The following is a 22,078-nucleotide window of genomic DNA, read 5'->3' as shown; positions in this document are numbered from 1 at the left end:
AAAAGAAAAAAAAATCTTTTTAAAAAAAAATAGGTTTTAGGGAGAAACAAAAAGTACACAAATATATGAAAAACATAAAACCGAAAATAAATGTCACATGTAGGAATGTTCGTCGTATCATGTTATGTCTCATTAGTTATATTTTAAATTAATTTAAATAAGTTTATTGTAGCTTGATTTATAAATTTATTTAAAATCTCAAATTAATTTTTCTACACATTATATTATTTTTCAATTAAGTTATAGTACTTAAAAATTATATTTTTCAATAAAAATTATCAAGATTGTGACCCAATTTATGTAACTGAGTACAACTAAAGAAACAAATTAAACTGTATTAAGTTTAACATAAAAGAAAATCAGAAATGAAAACATAACCCAAACAATATTTTACATTGGATTGAGTGATGGATTTACTGTTACTAAAAAATTGATTGTAGATAATGGAAATAGATAATATATGTTTGTGATAAATTTAAATCTTAGGTGAACATGAAATAACTAAAACCAAATGCATAATTTTTCCACAATTTATAATTGTTAAAACTGTAAATAAGCTTGAATATGTTTTTAGTGAGATGTCGAATAGGTAAGTTTTGATTTTGGCATTTATATATATTTTTAAATTAAAATTAATTGCTTTTGTGTTAAAAATAACATAGTCATCTTAAGTGATAAATATTATTGCTTTAATATAATGTGTGTGTATATTATCTAGAAAAATTCTTAAAATTTATAAAATAAATATAATAATTATTTGTTTTGAAATAAATATTGGGAATAAAAATAGTAATTTGAAACTTTGAAGCAACAAAAAATTAAAGAAAATTACTTTATAACAAGTAAAACTAAAATTAATATATTTTATTAGGAGTTTTATTTTAAATTCAATAGACGAGAAACCAAAGAAAGAAAGTTTTTAACCAAAATCAACACTTTGATATATTTTAAACCAATGAATCATTGCACTTTATTTTCAAAACAGTTTAACTTTCAAAAAGTTTAACCATCACTGACCGTCAGTTTTTTTTCTTTAATAATATACTCTCTTAAATGAAAAAAAAATTATAAAGAAAAAATTAAAATAAAAAACCATTTATAACTTGTCATAACTAATAAGTATAATTAGTATTCTTAATTTCCAAAATAGTGTCAGCAACAAGTATTTAGTTATCTTAATTCAACCCATTTGATTAGTAAATAAATAAAACATTTAAAAAATTATAATAACAATAATTAGTTATACATATTATAGTAATTATAAAAATTGTGACATCCCAGATATTACAATTTATCATGAATTGTTAAAATGAAATATTAAAAAAATAATAAAATAAAGTAAATTGTCTAAAAAGAATGTATATAATATTAATATAATTATATGAAAAAGTAAATAAATATTAATAAATATACATAAAAAAAACTTAGAGTTCTTGTAAACTTTTATATAGGATAACTTTAAAGATTATTCCATATTATCACTTTTCACCGTAGATATATAGTTATCTAACTTCTCATCTACTTATACAATGTAGTGGTCGTAAAATAGACAAACATAGTCCACACAAAACATGATAAGTCAGTGTGAAAAAAAAATTATTTTAAGACAATTAAATCATATTAAATATAAGTTAAGCATAGATTAAATACAATAAATCATATATATAATAGTTGAAACTAGACTCAATTATCCATATACATACTCTTGACAGAGGAATTTACTGGAGGTGTGCACCTTTTGTAGTTTCTAGGATCTACAGAATCATAGCCTCAATGGGTTATCATATGACCACACACAAGATTTATCCCCTTTAAGCCTAGGACTAGGCAAAATTCATAGACTACAACATTCTATTACTCTTCATTACATAACATATTCTACTTTATTTGAGTGTTAATAGTTATTAAAGCATCATAATACTCCTTTACTGATCTCATATGTCAATGCATACATAAAGTTATCACCATAAAGAATTTTTTCTTGAAATTTCTTCAAAATCATCACCATATATGTCTACAACCATATCATCTCCTTAATTAATAATAAACAACATTATAAACATAATTAGTTCTATTACAAATCTATCTGAAACAGTAAAAGAATAAAACAAATCCAATTATACAAACTGACACTTAAATGTGGCACTTAGCGCCAAACCTTTCGCAAAGAGTGACACTCAGTGACAATATTGAATCTCAACACCATTCTTCTCGCAAAAGTTTACGGTCAGCGACACTTTCTGTCACCTAACGTCCTAGAGCTAAAATTCTCCAGACCTACAATACAAAAATAACATTCAACGATGTCCTACTGTTGCTCATTGCCAAAATATTTGCAAAAAGTCGAACTCAATAGTATAGTCTGTGCTTAGTGTCCTAGAACTAAAGTACTCCCAGACTTGCAACACAAATTGGTGCCCAACACCACTCTGATACCGCTCAACACCGTATCAGTTAACAACAAATAATTTTCTGATTTTAAGTGAACTTTGATACGATGAATTGCTCAAATTGGTACTTTTTTCTCACTGCATTGGTTCAAAACATTTTTAGACATGAAAACTTGTATCAATTTTCTAAATTGCTCAAATTCTAAATTCTCTTAGTCACACACACCCAAGAACAAATCATGAACCAATAATGCAAACCATGCAAACTAAAACCACCATACTCACACAAATTAAATTCATAAAAACAACTGAAAGTCATACTCAACATAAAATCATCTATCAACATGCATTTGTCAATTTAGCAAGAACATTATAAAGCAAGTCAAGACTAGCTTCTTTTATTTGATCATACAACTCACAAGACCCCAACCAATGAAACTCCTCAAGCTTGTAGATGCTCCATTTATACATAGAAACATCACAAGAATGTTCATGATATACCGTTAGGATTATTGATTAACAAATACTCATATAGATGACTAAAAAGATACATGCAAATAGAAGAATACTCATATGTAACAAATAACATGAAGATTAAACAAAAAACTAAAACTCAACTTAATGAAGAAACTAATAAGTCCAAATTGAAAAATTCATCGCTAGAATCACTCTTATAATTTTATTTTTTCAATCAAATGAGCAGAGAACAAAAATTCTTAAAAACAAGTCACAAAACTCTAAATAAATAATTTTTTAAAAAATATATATTTTTGAATAATAAAATTTGTTTATAATAAAACTATTTATATTAAAATAAATTAATATTAAAATAATTAAGTCATTGTTTTTAAGTCACTACAAAATGATATTTTTAAATCTTTACAAAAATCATTAAATTATAATAAATTTGTAATTTATTACGCATTCAAACATATTTTATCACAGTAATAAATAATTATAATTAAGTATTTTATAAGATATTTAAGAATTCATTAATGATAAATATATAATAAATATTTAATATTGTCTGCATTGAAAAAATAAACAGATATATGAATAAAAATAAAACCATACTTCAAAAAGGACAAGAAAGAAACTAAAAAATAAAATTCATGTAAGGTTTAATAAGTTAAGGATAAGGCCTCTTAAATTTACAAGTGAAACTCATCTTGTCTGGAGAGAGAATCGCTTAATTTTTCATTGGAAATTAAGAAAAAAAATGAAGTCTGATATTTGGATATGTAATATATTAAGCATTGAGAAAATGAATTTGAACGCTTGTAATGATTTTATAGAAAGTAAGATTATTGCTTTGTTGAAAAACATATCCATAATCTTAAAAAAATCTTAAAACTTAGGAACAATTCATCTGTATCTCATCTTTCTGATGTTATTACTGTCTTTCTCTGTCTTCTGTCTGTGCAATTAATAAATTCACACAGCACACAACACCTCCTCCCTCCCTCTTTCTTAACTTCATCACTTCATTCCCCTTCCCTTCTCTCATCATCCTTACCAAGAAAGGTGATCAATGTATTTCCACCATTTCCGTTTCTTTTCCCACTTTTTCAACCATTCAAATTTTCTTTTCTCCTAATTGCTTTCATCTAACACTTTATTGTATCTACTCTATCAACTTCTTTTGGAGAAAAAACCACCAATGCAGATGCAGGATCTGCATGTTCACTTTCTATGCCTTCACACACTTCAATTCAACTTAACTTAGACAATCATAAAGAAAAATCATTTTTTTCCTTTGTTTTTTTACTTTACTTTATGTCTTTGATTCCTAGTTCTGAACTGGCCTAGCTTGCAGCAATTTCTGCTGTTATTGTAGATATTATTGTTATGAATTCTATAATAATGGGGTGATTTGGTCCTTGTTGAATTGTTCACTCAGTCATTTCTCGGTCTCCTATTGCGACATTTGCTGTTTTCTTTTGCTTGTTATTATGATAATAACGTAAGGTTTACTTGATTGTTCTCTCTGTGATTCTTGGTTGACGAGATCATGTCATACCTTTCTTTCGTCCTTTTCTGCTTTTACGTTATTCACTTTATCTCTTGTATTTCTCTGCTGAGGCAAACCAGAGTTTGTTTGTACTGCTTTACTCTCTCTCTTTCTCTCTCTAAACTTTCGTTTACCAAGTTTTCTGTTCTACACCTGGTTGCAGAGGAGAAACCGGAAAAAGGCTTGGAAAAAATCAGAGTTTGTAACTACACGCTTTTGGTCATGGACAGTTATTACCATTCAGCTGTTGATCTCATTCGGGTTAGTTAATCAAGTATGTTTTGGCTAATTCTATACTCGTGTTTTTCCCATTTCTTCATTTTACTGTGAGATGTTCCTCACTGCTTTGAGGAAAATTGAATAAAATATCAAAAGGGTGTTTTAGTTTTCAATTGGAAATTCCATATATACTTGATCCTTAATTCTATAAAGATACAAATTTGGGAAAATGTAGAGATTTTGGTGCTTTCCTTACCCGTTTGAATTTTGAAGATAGATTAGAGAAGAAAGGACGCGTCTGGTGTGTTCACTGTCTTTTGTTTACTTCAATTTCTCTCTATTCACGGTTTCTTAATTTCAATCTCAATTTCGATGACTTCAATGTGAAATCCTGACGAAACACAAATGTCCGGACAGAATTTTAGTATATTCAATTACCTGTTCACATGTTAGGAGTTTTATATGCTTATTTGTTCGGTTATGTTATGTGATTCTTTCCTTCTTTCTGTTTTTTAATTCTTTACTGTAACAAGGGCGTGATTCTTTCAGATCATATATTAACTATAAAATTCATTTGTCTTCTTATGTTCAGCTGGTTTCACCATCCATTTGTTTAGCTTCCGGCAAGTTGTGCTTTTGACCAAGTACCAAAGACCTCCGTTTTCAACTTCAAGGTGTAGATTGTCCAACACTTCTACATGTTAGAGAATCTTTGGAGTCAGGATTGTTTACTCAATTGACTAAAGTTAGAATCTGAGTTTGATACGAGATCTATAGTGAAAAGGGAAAGAACTTGGCCTTATTTTCACCTGATGCCTTCATTCTGGAACTGAGCAAATGGGTTGCTGTGTCTCAACAAGTAGTCAGAGTGCTCGTAGCAGCAGGAGCACTGGAGACACAAACGTTCAGACGTGTCTAGAAATAGGATTCTGTGGTCAAAAGAGTGCAAGGAGAACATTCTCTGACCATGTTATCTCTCTGCACCAGTTACCATCTTTACCCAACAGAATTTTCACCAATGGAAAGAGCAGGTCTTCTTGCATATTTACACAGCAGGGTCGTAAGGGGATTAATCAGGACGCCATGATTGTATGGGAAGTAAGTATGTTCATCTTGTAGTGTTGAGCTTGTATTATTCTCGTTGAATGAAGGAGGATCTAGTTAATTTAAGAAGTTGACACTCTTGGTTTGGCCCTTTTGTTTCTGTAGGATTTCATTTCAGAAGATGTGACCTTTTGTGGTGTCTTTGATGGCCACGGTCCACACGGTCACCTTGTTGCACGCAAAGTCCGGGAAGCCTTGCCACTCAAATTGCTTTCATTTTTGCATTCCTCGGAATCAGGACAAAATGATTCAGGTAAAACTTGTTTCAGAGGCAGCACGAAGCCTGAAAGTGGAGAGTCTGAGAAAGATGTTGCTGCTGAAGATAAACTGAATTCTATGTGGAGAGAAGCTTTCATGAAGGCATACAAGGCTATGGATAAAGAGCTGAGGTCTCATCCAAATTTGGACTGCTTCTGTAGTGGGAGCACAGCTGTCACTGTAGTGAAACAGGTATATCAACTAGCAGTATCTATCCTCAAGTTCCTTTTTCATTTTGCACATCTTTTACTTTCCTCATTTTCCAGGGTTCAAATTTGTTCATGGGCAATATTGGGGATTCCCGAGCAATCATGGGATCCAAGGACATCAATGATGTCATGGTGGCAATTCAGTTGACCGTTGATTTGAAGCCTGATTTGCCAAGTGTGTTATATTATATACCTTGATCATTCATCCTATCTATTTCCAATCTGTGTTTTTGTTGAATGTAAACATTTTCAATTTTCTTGTAGGAGAAGCAGAAAGAATCAAACGATGCAAGGGTAGGGTATTTGCATTACAAGATGAGCCAGAAGTTCATAGGGTATGGTTACCTTTTGATGATGCACCAGGATTAGCAATGGCTCGAGCATTTGGAGATTTTTGCTTGAAGGAATACGGTGTGATTTCTATACCTGAATTTTCTTATCGGTTACTAACAGACAAAGATCAGTTCATTGTTCTTGCCTCAGATGGGGTAAGAATTTTCAATCTCATGTTCAGTTTTATTTCTTTATTATCTTTTCATACTATAAATAAAATTGTTTCAAGTGAAGTTAATCACAACTGAAAATATGTTGCAAGTTTGCAACTTTTTCAAATGGCATTGCTGTTCCTTGTTTAGGTCTGTGTGAAAGGCACCAGAATTGTTTAAACTATGTAAAACCTATTTTTTTTCTCTACACATACTGATTCTATCCTTGGTAAACAGGAAAAACATGTAGCTATTAAGATAATTAAACATCCAGCAGTGGCATTGTAAGTCTAATATAATAGAAGTGAACTGCATTGTGCAAGATATGGTGATAAAAAAGAGGCTTATAGTACCTTGTCACTTTTTATGAGGATACAATATGCATTGTTGAAGTGGAGTTTGCACAGTCCGCAAAATAGTCCATCCCACCATGTGTATACAATAACACTTTCACCACTGGACAAAATTGTACTGATTGCATTGTTGGATATTGTTAGAGCACTATATCATTGATTCCCTGCTTTCCTGTGTATATTGACTTTTCTACAATAGTTAACTTTAGAGCTTCTGGTTTTGCTTTATTTTGATGCTACTATCCACCTTAGAGAAAATTAGTGCTAGCTTTGAAAACTCAAATATTTTGCTGAGTCGTGAGACCTATATTTGATTGTTTTGTGTAGATCTGGGATGTTTTGAGCAACGAAGAGGTAGTTGAGATTGTATCTTCAGCACCAAGTCGATCATCAGCAGCAAGAATTCTGGTGGATTCGGCGGCTCGAGAGTGGAAACTTAAGTATCCTACTTCAAAAGTGGATGACTGTGCTGTTGTGTGCCTGTTTCTGGATGGAAAAATGGATTCAGAATCTGACTGTGAGGAGCAATGCTTCTCTTCTGCTATCATGCAGAGCAACCATTCAGGCAATCTGGTTGAGACAGATGATGGACAAAAGTATGAGCCAACTTTGCAAAGGAACTTTACAGTGAGATCCTCAGAAGAAAATGGGAGGTATGGAGGAAGAGGAGGAGTATCTGTTGATGTTGTTGAAGATGGAAACTCACTGGTTCCATCAGGGCCTGAAGATCAAAACTGGTTAGGTTTGGAGGGTGTGACCCGAGTAAACTCACTGGTTCAACTTCCTAGATTTTCTGAGGAAAAGCCAAACTGTTGAGTTATTTTGGTTTGGTGGGTTTGTAATATACATGTTACTACTCATTGAATTCAACAAAGAAATTCTCTCTATGGTTAGTAAGAAAATTTGATGCTTAATTAAGGCCACCAAAAAAATTACTAAATATAAAAAATGAATGCCGGAGTACAGAAGCCAGCAAGGGTGGGTTGAAAGTGACATTCCTATTTTGTACACAAATGAAATCTGTGGAAATTTGACGACCAGGGCTAAAAAAGTATGCTTTATAGTTCATCCTTAGTTTATTTTTCAAACTCAAGCTTGGGTATGTTTAGAGGTTCATTCAAAACTTGTTACTTTTCTCGTATTTTTAAAAACTACTTCGGATATGTTTAGAGGTTTATGATTTATCTATATTTACTTTTAAGGCATAAACATTTATTAAGGATGAGAAATAATGTGGATATTGATGTAATCTAATAAGTTTTAACAAGAGATTTCTACTTTATTATGAGAATGAATAATATCTAAATTTTTTTATTGAATAGGGGATGGGATATATATATATATATATATATATATATATATATATATATATATATATATATATATATATATATATATTTCTTGTCACAATATTTATTTTTATATTCGTTTAAATTATTAAAATATTCATAATTTATTAACTAATTTACAAAATTTATATTTTCACAAACTTTTTCTTAGACATGTTTTGTGTCCACAAAGTTCACTTGTATATGGAGAAACTTTATTTCTTATACCACAACCAACCTTGACTATTTCTATTCATTTTAATATTTATTTATTATTATTTTTTTTACATTGAAATGTTTTATTCTCAATTTCAAATTTCATCGCATAAACCATTTACAAGGTAGTATGAAAAAATAATTTTTTATTTTATTTTCTTTTATCTTTAATTTAATTTCATTTGAAAAAGTTTTGTCAGCTAAAACAATTTGTATTTTCTCTTAACGGGTTGACTAGTTCAATATTAGAATTTTTTTTAAATCTTTAAAGTATTTTCCACCTTATCATGCACGTAATTATATATATATATATATATATATATATATATATATATATATATAGAATTTCATTTAGTACTTATCAAATCATTTTTAGGGTACATATTTAATATTTTTGTTTCATTTTAGTATTATTATTTTTTTGTTTATTTTTATCACCTAGAATACTGTTTTGATCATTTATTTTATATAATTATTTTTATTTTTTAATTTATTCTCATAAATATAATTTTCACATTACAATTTGTATAAAGACGATTTATTTACTATAATATAAAAAATTTATCTTAGTATGATTTTGATAAAGTGGTGTATTATAATCTTTATTAATGTATAAAAACAATTATTTCTTTATAATTTAGAGAAAAAAAAGAAATATTTGAAATAATTTTAAAGGATAAATATATTTTTAATTCCTAAGTTTAAATGTAAAATATAATGTTTCTATGAGTAAATTTTTGTCTCCAAACTTTAAAGGTGTTTAAGGCTAATATTTGAATTAGAACTTGTCAAAATGACATAAACAATTCAAATGAGATTCACACGTAAAAAAAATTAATATTATTGAATTAGTGAGAATATATTTATTTATTTTTAAAATTTGGAAATCAAATTGTATCAAAGTTTAAGAATCAAATTGTGTCAAAGTTTAGGACATGAACGAATTCTAATTTCGTATGAAATTTAGGGATTAAAAATATATTTAACTCTATTTTTAAACTTAAATATTTGTTTCTTTTTATAATTTAAAAAATATATGTTTCTATCAGCTTTTTTTTATTAATGTTTGTAAAATGAATAAATGTTTTGATTGTCATGAAATATTATTTATGTAAAATTGTATAATACTATATATTTGAAAATTTATATTATTGAATTTTTTTTCTAAATATGTGACATTGAAGTAAGGATAATATTTTTTTTTTCTAAATATGTTGTTATCCTATTTATTATAAGTTTTATTTTGTATGAGGATTATTTTAATATATTTCAATAAATTTTACATATAATATTTGTAAAATAGTTTAAAATATATATGAACATAATTTATTTTACCTTTTTAAGTTATTGAAATATTTTATATACACAATGAGCAATATTTTTATGAAAATAAGAAAGATAAAAAGGGTGGTCACCCACATTAAATGGTTATGTATGTCATGTATCGTCTTATATTTTGTATGAGAAGGGCATTTAAAATAAGAAATGTTACAAGATTCGCTTATGTTATATATTAAAATTAAAATTAAAATTTCAAATTAATTTTCATGTTCAAATTAAATTAGAGTATGGATGAAGTAGTTATATATTAAAATTCAAATTATCTAGTTTTTAAAATTAATCAGTTATAAAAATGAAGATGATAGGTGCATCTTCATCTCATCCCTGTTCTTATATTTATTTTTGTTTAAATTAATAAAACACTCTTAATTTATTTAACCTAAAATCTATTTTCAGTTAGTTTTATTTCATTTGACTAATCCTTCTTTCATATAGAGTTTTCCTTCTCTCTCCATAGTTCAAGTAATATGATTCAAATTATCTAGTTTTTAAAATTCATTATTTTCGTTGGTCTTTAGTTTTATATTTTATTTGACATAGATTTTAAATTAGACTAGTATGTAATTAGAATTCATTCATGTCAACTATGCACACCATAACCAAAGAATTTCCATTACCAATTAAGACTTGAAATCCACTATTGGGTTCAATGGCTAACTTCAAGCAATGGGCAAGTCGTGGTTGTAAGAAGTTATCCGAACTCTCACTATCCAGTAGTACTTGAACCGTGACCCTATTGATAGTACCCTGAAATCGCATAGTACCAATGCTAAAGACTCCTTTAAGAGCATTAAAAGAAAGGTGATGCTCCTGGTCCAGTGATTGCATGTTAGAATGATTAACAACATTGGGTGGTTCAGGTTCCAATGTAGAGTCTACCTCTTCCTCTAATTGTAAGAACAAATATTGTTTGTTGGGACATCTATGGGGCGAGGTGAAAATTTCTCATCACATGTGAAACACAATCCTTTCTCTCGACGCAATTGCATTTCGGCTGCAGAAATTTTTTTGACATTGGCAAACTTACTAGATTGGGAATTAGGCTGGTTTATAGTGTTTAGGTTGGGTAAGAAGGGTGGTAAGATGGTAGGTTTGGTTGTTTGGGCTAACGAGGATGGTGGGTATTTTGGGTAAGGAAGGTGTAAGGTAAGTTTTTGTTTTGGCTGGTATTTCTCTTCGAATAGCTTTGCCAATGAAACCGCTTGTATCAATGATATGGGATTTTGAGCAATAACATCATAATGGATGTCAATCTTGAGCCCACTAATGAAACAATCAAGTAAAGCATCTACAGTAATGCCCTGAACCCGATTAGCCAAGGCTATAAATTCTCGGTAATATTCTTGAACGGACCCTGTTTGCATCAACTTAAAAACAGTAGATCGAGGACACTCATAAGGTGAAGGGCCAAATTCCAATTCCAAGGATCTAGTGAAACTAATCCAAGATTGAAATGGAGTGGTCTTAGCTAGCATTTGGAACCAAGGAATCACATATGTGATAATGCTAATTTTTACCATTATCTAAGCATCATTTTAGTAGCAAAATCAACTCCTTTCTAACTTGTAACTTGCTTAATCCTCTTCTTTTGTCTTTTTTTCTAAATAAATGTGTTTTAGGCTACATTGATGTAACTTCATCACTAATCCCATTATTTTGTAGCTAAAACTATGCTTGGAAGAATCTCCAACAATGTAGAGAACCGAATTAACTCAGAAACGCGAAGAGCTTCGAGTCTTTGGTTCTTTGGAGGCGCGATTTTACTACTGGAGCTCATCGAGATCGTGAGGAGCTTGTGGGAACATCTCCTTCTCTTCCTTTGGGTCTCCTTCTTCTTCCATCCACCATGTTTGTAAGCTTTAGGGTTCTCCATGGAAGTGGAGAACAAGATTCATCTTATTAGGGATTATTGTAGCCTATGAATTCTTGTGTAATGTATGATTGATTTGATTATATATATGTCTTTTCTATCAATTGCTAGTATTCTTGTTTCCAATCTTAAAGCTTGCATGTAATGGGAATGTTCATGACTTGAATTTGGAGTTTCATGGATTATGGGGACGTAAGGTGGAACCTTGAACTGAAACAAGAGTCCTTGTGGTCATTGATTTTAGGGATGGAAGATGATTCACATGTTGTCTTAAGATCCTAGCTCTTTAATGCGGGTTTGCTTGTTAGATTTTCCAATGGATTGAAGTTTAATAGGGAAAACCTAGGCTTTTCCATCTAAGGGATTAAGGCTAGAGTGTTCTTGTGGATTGACTTTAGTAAATTGATGGAGAGGAGATGAAATTGGGTAAGCATAAGAGTGAAATAGGTGAAAACTAACCTTAGCAATGTCATTTTATACCATTTCTAGTCTTCTCCATATCTAAGTGCCTTTAATGACCAAAGTCCAACCATTGTATATTTGTGAATTTATCTCTTTGGAGATGCTTGTAAATGAATGTTGTACTATTGAGTCTGGATGAGTTGTTAATCGCACAATTCTTTAGTATTACGAGTCTCTTGGGAAAACGATACTTGATCTTACCATGGTTTATTACTTGAAACGATTCAGTGAACTTACAGCACTATAAGCTGCCCCAAATTCTCCCTTCCTTGAAGATACTCCAAGTGCTAAGAAGAAAGGGAGAAGCAAAAGAGAAAGAGTAGTCACCACCACCCTTTGATGAGAGACAAAGAACTCAAGCCTAGCAAGCCAAAGTTGATCAAGAGGATTAAGTATTTAAAGATGTCAAGGTAGTGGAAGTGCTAAGATGAAGAATTTTAAGATATGAGAGTTGATTTAGTGGCTATAAAGTGATTCAAGAGGAGTTAGTGAAAGGAGCACACCAACAACAACATTTGTACTTCATTGAGTAATTCATCAAGCTAATGACGTTAAACAAGCACTTTTGGGAGGCAACCCAATTTTCTTACCCTTTGTAATTGTGGTTGTGTGGTTTTTGTGTCATGTGCATTAGTAACTTATGTTTTGTATGTTTGTGTTTTGTTGCATTTTTGTGATTTTTGAGTTGTAATGTTGTTTTTGTGGTTTGTATAAGTGTATTATGTTAGTTTTAGCTTGTTTGGTGTGTGAGTGCATTAAATGAAGGTCTGGAACCAAAAATCACATAGTGAGTAGCCAATTTCGCAAAAAATCAACATTATGCAGAAATCTGATATGGCGCTTGAGCCCCCTTTGCTGAGGGGGCCCAAGCGCGCGCAACACATTGGCTCTCCTGGTCGAGTGGCGCTCAAGCTCCCATTGCACAGGGGGGCCCAAGCCCCAAAAACTAGTTCTGCACCTAATTTTTGTTTTTTATTCTGAACTTTCCCTTGCTTTGTACTCTTTCACACACTTCTTTTGATGTGTTTTTAAACCTTTTTGTGTTGTTGTACCTTTGGGAAGCTTAATTCTAAGACTTCCCTCTATGTTCATGTACTTTTGTCTTTGTTTGTTTTGGTTTTGATTATTTTGCTTCTTTGCTTTCTTTTGCACATTTCTTTTAGTATGTTTGTGGACCTTTCTCTTCAATTGTTGACTATGAGATACTAATTTTACTTTGAGTTTTCTTATTACAGGATAATATTTTCCTTAGGAATTAAAGAGTTCAAAACCACCATTGGTGAACCTTTGAGGCATGCGTGAGCTAAGCAACCATATGACTTGAAGATTTTGCTGCTCGTGTAGCATGGCCCCGGGGCCAGGCCCCTACTGATGGAGGGAGGTGGAGCAGTTGCAGAGCATAAACTATTGGGACGAAGAAGATATTTCAGATGAAAGTGAAGCTAGTGTTATATAGTTGTGAAGCTGCAAAGTGTCCAACTTGATCGGTTTTTCAGTTTTAATTTCAAGTTTTATTTGCTTTCAGTTTTTAAATTTGGATTTCCTTTTTACTTGCCTAGTGGATAATTTTTGTGCAATTGGTTTGGTGATTTGAGTGAATCATATGTTATGCTTAAATTGAATGCAAATCTCTTGTGCTTTTTCTTTATCCATGAGAATTATTTTGAAAATCTGATTGAGATTATGTGGTTGAACTTGTTGAACATAGATTGTGGTTGCTTGTATCTGTTTAGATAGATGCTTGGTTTTAATTGTGATCAATATTCTTGGCATGATGTTTATCAAATTTTGGAACCCTGAGTAAACTTGTGAGATGTTGTGCCTCAGAGTTTATTGCTGAATGCTATTACTTTGGAATCACAGTTGATTTTGCCTAAATTTCTCTATTTGAACTATTTGCTTGCTTGTTACAAATGATCAAGACCATATTGTTTTTCAACCTCTTCTACATTTTTGAGCCTAAAAGCCAATGTTAAACCTTTGAACCTTAGAAAGAAAACTTTCTCATTTCTGAAACCTTAAGCTTATTGCAAATCCTTAACCTCCTTACCTTGAGTTGAGATGAACATATATGTTAGGATGAGGAGAATGGTTTAAGTTTGGAGGAGTTCTTATTATCAAAAGAGAGCATTGAGAAAACAATAAGTTGAGTTAAAAAGAAAGAAAAAGAAGAAAGGAGAAGAAGAAAAACAAAAAATGAATTCAATGAAATAGAGTTGGGAAATAAGTTGAGAAGTGGTTTATTCAATTTTGGAGCAAAAGAGAGACTATGCTACATCATGAATTAAATTGTTTGGTCTCTTATCTCAAGGTACTTTGTTGTCCAGAAAAATCAATTTTTCTTCTTAGCCCAGTCACATTACAAGCCCTCAAAATATCCTTGTGATGATAACTTGCTTGTGAATGTGTTTAATATTGTTGAAACGAAAGGCAAAGTTGATTTGTGTAACACTGTGATAGTTGAGAGTAAGACATACATCCTTATACACCATTGTGCTTGAGTGAAACACTTTCCTTGGTGAGGAATGGTTCCATGCACTCAATGAAAACAACTTGCCATGTTTGTTGATCTATCATTTGCATCTATCTTGTGACTTTTAATTTGTGAGCACCATGGTTGAAGTTTAGCTTGCTAAGGCCATATTATCTCTTGAATGTAATTTCTAAGTTGAGCAAGCATGATTGATTTTGTTTATTTGATTTAAATTATTTCTTGGATTGCTAGACAATTGTGATTGAATTGTTTGCTAGGTGAAGTACTTTTGCTCGAGGACAAGCAAAGTTGTAAGTTTGGGGGAGTTTGATAATGCTAATTCTTACCATTATCTAAGCATCATTTTTGTAGCAAAATCAACTCCTTTTTAACTTGTAACTTGCTTAATCATCTTCTTTTGTCTTGTTTTCTAAATAAATGTGTTTTAGGCTACATTAATGTAACTTAATCACTAATCCCATTATTTTGTAGCTAAAACTATGCTTGGAAGAATCTCCAACAATGTAGAGAACCGAATCAACCACAAAAGCAAGCAAATCTGCAGAAAAAACCAGAAAAAGAAGCAGTGCGACAGAGTCAGGCTCGGGCGCCCTTTTTTCATGGGCGCTTGAGCTCCAGTGCACCAGCTGCTGAGTTTGACTGACGCGCGCCCGGGCCCCACTCTTTAGGGGCGCTTGAGCGCCATTTTTGCTGACATGGCAGATTTGCTCTATTTAACTCAGAAACGCGAAGAGCTTCGGGTCTTTGGTTTTTTGGAGGCGCGATTTCACTATTGGAGCTCATGGAGGCCGCGAGGAGCTTGTGGGAACATCTTCTTCTCTTCCTTTGGGTCTCCTTCTTCTTCCATCATCCATGTTTGTAAGCTTTAGGGTTCTCCATGGAAGTGGAGAACAAGATTCATCGGAGTATTGTAGCCTATGAATTCTTGTGTAATGGATGATTGATTTGATTATATATATGCCTTTTCTATCAATTGCTAGTATCCTTGTTTCCAATCTTAAAGCTTGCATGTAATAGGAATGTTCATGACTTGAATTTGGGGTTTTATGGATTATGGGGACGTAAGTGGAACCTTGAACTGAAACAAGAGTTTTTGTGGTCATTGATTCTAGGGATGGAAGATGATTCACATGTTGCCTTAAGATCCTAGCTCTTTAATGCGGGTTTGCTTGTTAGATTTTCCAAGGAATTGGAGTTTAATAGGCATAACCTAGGTTCTTCCATCTAAGGGATTAGAGCTAGAGTGTTCTTGTGGATTGACTTTAGTAAATTGATGGAGAGGAGATGAAATTGGGTAAGCACAAGAGTGAAATAGGTGAAAACTAACCTAAGCAATGTCATTTTATACCATTTCTAGTATTGTCCATATCTAAGTGCCTTTAATGACCAAAGTCCAACCATTGTATATTTGTGAATTTATCTCTTTACACATGCTTGGAAATGAATGTTGTTCTATTAAGTCTAGATGAGTTGTTAATCGCACAATTCTTTAGTATTACAAGTCTCTTGAAAAAACGATACATACTCTTACCATGGTTTATTACTTGAAACGATTCGGTGAACCGAAATCACCCGACAAGTTTTTTGCATAATCATTTTTTCATATATAATTTTCATTTCGCTCTCAATTATTCAACTAATTTGATATTTAGCAAATATGATTAGACATTTTAGATTTTCATTCAAATGGTATTTCATTTTAAAAAAAAAATACAAACCTCGGCTTGATCAACTCAAATCAGATTTCTAATGTACTTTTTCCCTCAACATTTGAAAAAGTATATATGCTGTATCTAACATGAAATTTTCAATTATATGTAATTGTTTCCTCTTTTCTTTGACTACATATGCTGTATCTATCATGAAATTTCAATTATATGTAATTGTTTACTCTTTTCTCATTATTATATGTAATTTTTTACTCATTAATATGAAAATTACTTGATCATTGGTCTAATCTAATTCCATATTGAACCAAGGCGAACTAGTATGGGTTAATGTATCTACATGAAATGGTAATAAACAATAAATGTTAAATTCAGATTAAAAATAATAAAATGTGGAAATTAAAATTTAATTAAATTAAATTACGCATTTTTTTTTTCTTTGCATTCGTCGTTCTTCTATCATAATTTCAAACATTCTCAAAATAAATAAGATCTCATGCTCATTGATAATTATCTTCTCCATGTTAATACATTTTACTGATTCTTTTGGATTAATTTATTAAGTTATGTATTTGATATTGCAGAAAAAAATATGCATTTTTTTTACATTAAATTCTTACTAATATCTTCTTTGTTTTAAATTATTTGATATCTTATTTAAAAAAAACGAGGACACCATACTATATAGTAGATGTATATCAAATTTCATATTTACAACCATCAAGAAAAGTAGTTACTTTAAAAATTGTATATGAATATAGTCAACTCAGCGTCTTCAACAACCAGTTGCATTTCCTAGTGTTGACCAAATAACAAATTTATTAATAATGTTTTTAGAAAAATATTTTATAAATTTAAACTAATTTATGTAAAATTAAATATAATGAGTTTACAATTTATTTGGACGAGTTCTTGAGAGAATTAAAATCAGTTCATGCGAGAAGTTAAAATAAAATTTAATTATAAGTGAAACGATTAACAAAGTAAGTTATATATGATCTAATTTATTTCATAGTTGTATGAAATAACTGGTGAAAATATACTGTAAGAGGAATTAAAATTTATTGCATCTGTACACTGTCTTTAACTCAGAAATTGACTAGTCTGAAAAACGAGACCACATAAACAAGAAAAGGAGAAGCAATGGCAAGTGTTATTCACATGTACTCGATAACACTCACCTTCATTCAATGACCGCAAAATTGGTAACTGTTTCGGAATGATAGGGATTGAGTTTTTTTGCCGGTATCCAATGTCGAGTACTATCAACTTTCTGAGTGTCGTCTAAAGTTCAAATTGTATGGTTTTGAGTTTTATGTTCATCCAAACTACTTAGATATGTAGTTCAGTGGATGTTGGTTGGTCTTTTAGATGTAATTCAGTGGATGCTCGGTCGTTTTTTAGTTTTAAGAAAGATACTTTAATGTTAAAGTAAATAACAGATTGATTAACAATTAGTGTTGTAATACATATATTATGTGCGTATATATATATATATATATATATATATATATATATATATATATATATATATATATATATATATATATATATATATATATATATATATATATATATATATATATATATATATATATGAAAATCTTACTTTAAATCTTTATTTATAATAGTTGTTATTATGAATTTTTATTTCTTTTGTCGGTTTAATCATAGTTCAATTATATATTAATCTATTTGTGATAACTATTTTTGTTAATGAATTTCTATAACCAATTGACAATATCATTCAGTTTTAACGGTTAACTAAAGATAATCTAGTTATAACTAATATGTCTAATAGGTCGGTCATTATAGATCAAATATGGTCAATCTATAAAAGAGCTTGATCTAAAGTGTTCGAATCCAAAAAGAAAAATCGGTCCAAAAATATCGGATAAAAATATTATCAATTTTAGAGTTAAACCGTTTAGTTTGATGATTAAGTGTCCGGACTTACCGAACGAGATATAGTAACTATATTAAACTGTGTCTATTACCACCTTAACCATTCTAAAAAATCAACTCTCCTCAACCAACTACCACAGATACAATACTATGTTCACACACAGTGGTCACATACATATACGCTAAAAAAGACTGAAAATTTGTGTTCAATTCTCATAATATTTGAAAATTTATTGGATCGATGATAATCACACTGTAAATGGAGTTAATATCATTTCCGAGATAGAAAAAATCTAAATGATTGAATATGTTCCCAGTGTCACTTTGCCCAAGAAACAAACACTTAACTCACCGTCATATTACTCACCAAACTCAGTACAAACTGTGACTATAAAACGCAGCCACAGGTTTCAACGTCAGCACACAAACACATCTCAACCTAAATCTCATCACAAAATGGCTTCCAAGCTTTCCTCTCTCTTTGCATTTGTTCTCATCACCACCATCCTTCTTGCCACTACATGGCAAGCAGTTGCAAGACGCCACACTAAACTAAAGAACTCATACAAAGGGGACAAGAAAGAACCTCAGTTTTTGTTCCCTTCTGATGGTTATATTCCTGGCTTTGGGAGATTAGGGTTTCCTCCTTTCTTTGGGTTTACACCTCAGAATCCAAACATTGGTGGTGGTGGTGGTGGAGGTGAAGTAGAGCCAGCACCAGTTTCAGGTGGCGGGAATGGATTACAGGTACCACCAGTTTCAGGTGGTGGATATGTTCCAGGTGGCGATGACACCTTTGTCCCAAACCCTGGTTTTGAGGTTCCAAGCCCTAGAAAGGGTGCTGGAGTTCCAGTTCCAGTAAATCCGTGAGTAGAGTCTCAGTGTACTGATGGTGAGCTACCTACCATGCTCTATCCATGCATGTTGTTATGTTATGCTTTTGCAAAATTGAAGTACTAGCTAGTCTACTGTTTTTTGTGTTGGTAATAAGTTTTGTGTGTAGCTACTATGAGTGATATGCAGAGTCTTTCTGCTACTTCAAATGAGTGTGTAATATTTGCTGGTTCGATTTGTTGGCCTTTAATCATTAGTCATGACTCATCTACTTCAATTGCTATAGTGCCTCCTTATATATAAGAAATAATGATATTTTAAAACAGAATGATAAGGAGTCCCATCAACGAGAAATATAAAATTGTTAAGAAAATCAGAAAATGTTAACGATGGATCATGGAAAATATTCTTTGACATTGAAAGAGAGATTTTTGACAACCTACTTTCATGATTAAAATAAAGTGAATTGTTGTTTTTATAAATAAAAGAGGGATTAATAATAAAATAATAACAATTTTTTAGTGTCAAAATAATATAATCCTCATATATTATACATATATATAAACAAATTTTTTAATTAGAGATAAGTTTATTTTTGGTATTTAAAATCTTGGTAAATAATATTCATAATAAAAACTATGAATTATAAAATAATTAATTTATCTAATGGAAATAAGATTTAATATTTTAATGTGACAATAAGTTTTATTAAATATTTTAAAATTAAATTTTATTTATCTAGATATAATTGATGTAATAAAAATTAATTAAAGATAAAAAATATGATTAAATATAATTGATGTCTCTAATTTTAACAGATTAATTTAAATATAAGTTCCTTGATTGCTAAAATCTTTATAATTAATATTAAAATTGATTTAGACATAGTTAACAAAGTAATTATCATTTTTTAATAATTTAGATTATTTTTAGATATTAATAATTTTTAATTTATAAATTGATATCTAAATTAGTTATTATAATTTAGATGGGTCAACTGAGTTGAAGGTCGAGACAAAACGAGTAGGGTGACCGAATTCAGTCACAACCAAAATTTGGTTGAATTTAATAAAGTCAACCAAGATCGAAATTGTCAAATTCGACTGAGTCATCCTTTAACAAAATTGCAGTTGAATTTGATCGAGTCAACTCCAACTTAAATTCGATCGAATTTGACCCAATTAACCCCAAATAAAATTCGATTGAATTCGACCTGGTTGGGCGTATAGAAGAAAAGTAAAGTAACATAGGAGCAAAGAAAGAACACAATGGATACTTTTCAACCCCAATCAACCCCAATCGAAATTTGACCAAATTCAATTGAGTTGCCACAACCAAAATTTGGTTGAATTGGTCAACCCCAATCTATATTTGGTTAAGTCGACTATGACTGAAATTTGATTGAATTTAACTAAGTCAATCCTGATCAAAATTTGTCGAATTCAGCCTAGTTGACCCAAACTAAAATTTGATGGGATTCAGTCGAGTCATTCTTAACTTAAATTTAATCTAGTCGATCCTGACCAAAATTTAGCCAAATGTAACTGAGTCAATCACGATTAAAATTTGGTCGAATTTGGTCAAGTCGGTCATGACCAAAACTTTAATGTATTTTAATGCAATATAGTTTGATAAAAAAAATAATTTAGTTCAATTTATCTTAATTTATTTTCAGTTTAGTTAAGTTTAAACAAACTGCTTTGAGATTCACACCCGTTTTTAACATTTCAATGCAGTTATTTTGCCTACCGCTAGTTGTGGTTATTGTATGCAGCGAATGAAAATGATTAGGTTAGAGATTGGATGGAAAAATGGAGTGTGAAGGTTGTGAGGGATGAAGGTTGGTTCTTGAAGGAATGATTATTGGAAGATAAAAATGGAGGATTAATAGAAGAAAAAGTATTTATGATATAGTGTTGTGAATAATATGATGAGAAAGAAGATAAACATAATTTAGGGTGAAGAAAGTGTTGTAAGAAAAACGAACACCCCTAACAGTCACACGCCTCCAAACGACCTTTTCTTTGTACACTGAAAAAACATAAAACACCCTTAATATTCACATATTTTACTTTAACAATTATATAAGAAAAATTTATATGACAAAATATTAAAGCACCACGTAATAAAAAAATAACACACGCATGTCACGTCACTCAATATTAATTTTAACGTCAGAATCAGATCCATTTTTCAAAAATCAAAATCAAGATTAAAAAATTAAATGACCCATTTGAGAAAGATAAAAAACAAGGATCAAATAACTAAATAAATAATAAAAAAAAACTTGATGTCAAAACGATCATCCTTGGATTTCAACATCTCTGTTGAAGTTGAGTCAATAGTATCTTCTGATGTGGATATTAAAAGAATATTAAAAAAAACATACATTTAAAAGAAAGTATGCTAATTTTCAAATTTTTACCTTTTCAACGATGTCTGAAATGCTTTAATTTAAGTAATCAAATTATTCACAAAAATTCTAAACTTTATTTTCTTAAAATTATATATCCAAACAACATATTCTATTATGAAATTTTTAAAATTTATAGAAATGCAAAATATTTCATCCAAAGACGAGGCTACTGTAACTTCAATGAATTTACCTACCTTCTTTTCAAGGAATTAAAACATGGTAATAGCATGGAAAATATTCTTCTCCTATGGATTAGTTTTGCTTGGAAGTAAAGCTTCAAATGTGGAAAAATACACTATGGATTAAGATACATTATATGCTCTACAAATGTGGAAAAATACATTATCTTCTCAATCACAGAAATGTTAAACATACTTCAAACATATACGCTCTCTAAATCAAGATATTACTGTTACAGCTTTGTCACAAGTCAATGCAAGAATAAGGCCATAAACAGCATAATTATTATGGATTCAATGAACAAGAGACAAATTGAGTCGCGTTTAGAAAAAAAAA

At 30.5% G+C, this 22,078-nt stretch overlaps 2 protein-coding genes across 6 annotated transcripts; both read left to right on the top strand.

Annotated features, from left to right (window-relative positions):
* The first annotated feature begins 3,766 nt into the window (after positions 1-3,766).
* LOC108334439 (probable protein phosphatase 2C 52) lies at positions 3,767-7,914 on the top strand. Of its 5 annotated transcripts, none has more exons than XM_052870894.1 (7): positions 3,767-3,914; positions 4,565-4,662; positions 5,213-5,718; positions 5,830-6,174; positions 6,249-6,366; positions 6,456-6,679; positions 7,357-7,914. In XM_052870894.1, the coding sequence occupies exons 3-7, from the start codon at positions 5,458-5,460 to the stop codon at positions 7,843-7,845; spliced, it is 1,437 nt and encodes a 478-aa protein (XP_052726854.1). In that variant the 5' UTR covers positions 3,767-3,914; positions 4,565-4,662; positions 5,213-5,457; the 3' UTR covers positions 7,846-7,914. The 5 variants fall into 5 exon arrangements, with proteins under 5 accessions (XP_052726854.1, XP_017425775.1, XP_052726855.1 ...); XM_017570286.2 differs by having other exon boundaries at positions 4,565-4,675; XM_052870895.1 differs by having other exon boundaries at positions 3,820-3,923.
* A 10,739-nt stretch (positions 7,915-18,653) lies between these two features.
* Positions 18,654-19,423, top strand: LOC108333636 (putative cell wall protein). Its single transcript, XM_017569108.2, has one exon. It carries the CDS (start codon positions 18,769-18,771, stop codon positions 19,180-19,182), a length of 414 nt encoding a protein of 137 aa, XP_017424597.1. The 5' UTR covers positions 18,654-18,768; the 3' UTR covers positions 19,183-19,423.
* The last annotated feature ends 2,655 nt before the right edge of the window (positions 19,424-22,078 follow it).

The sequence above is a fragment of the Vigna angularis genome, chromosome 11 (genome assembly GCF_016808095.1).
Source record: "Vigna angularis cultivar LongXiaoDou No.4 chromosome 11, ASM1680809v1, whole genome shotgun sequence".
Classification (NCBI taxonomy): Eukaryota; Viridiplantae; Streptophyta; class Magnoliopsida; order Fabales; family Fabaceae; genus Vigna; species Vigna angularis.
The sequence above is the reverse complement of the archived record's forward strand: the minus strand, read 5'-3'. Positions and strand labels throughout refer to the sequence as shown.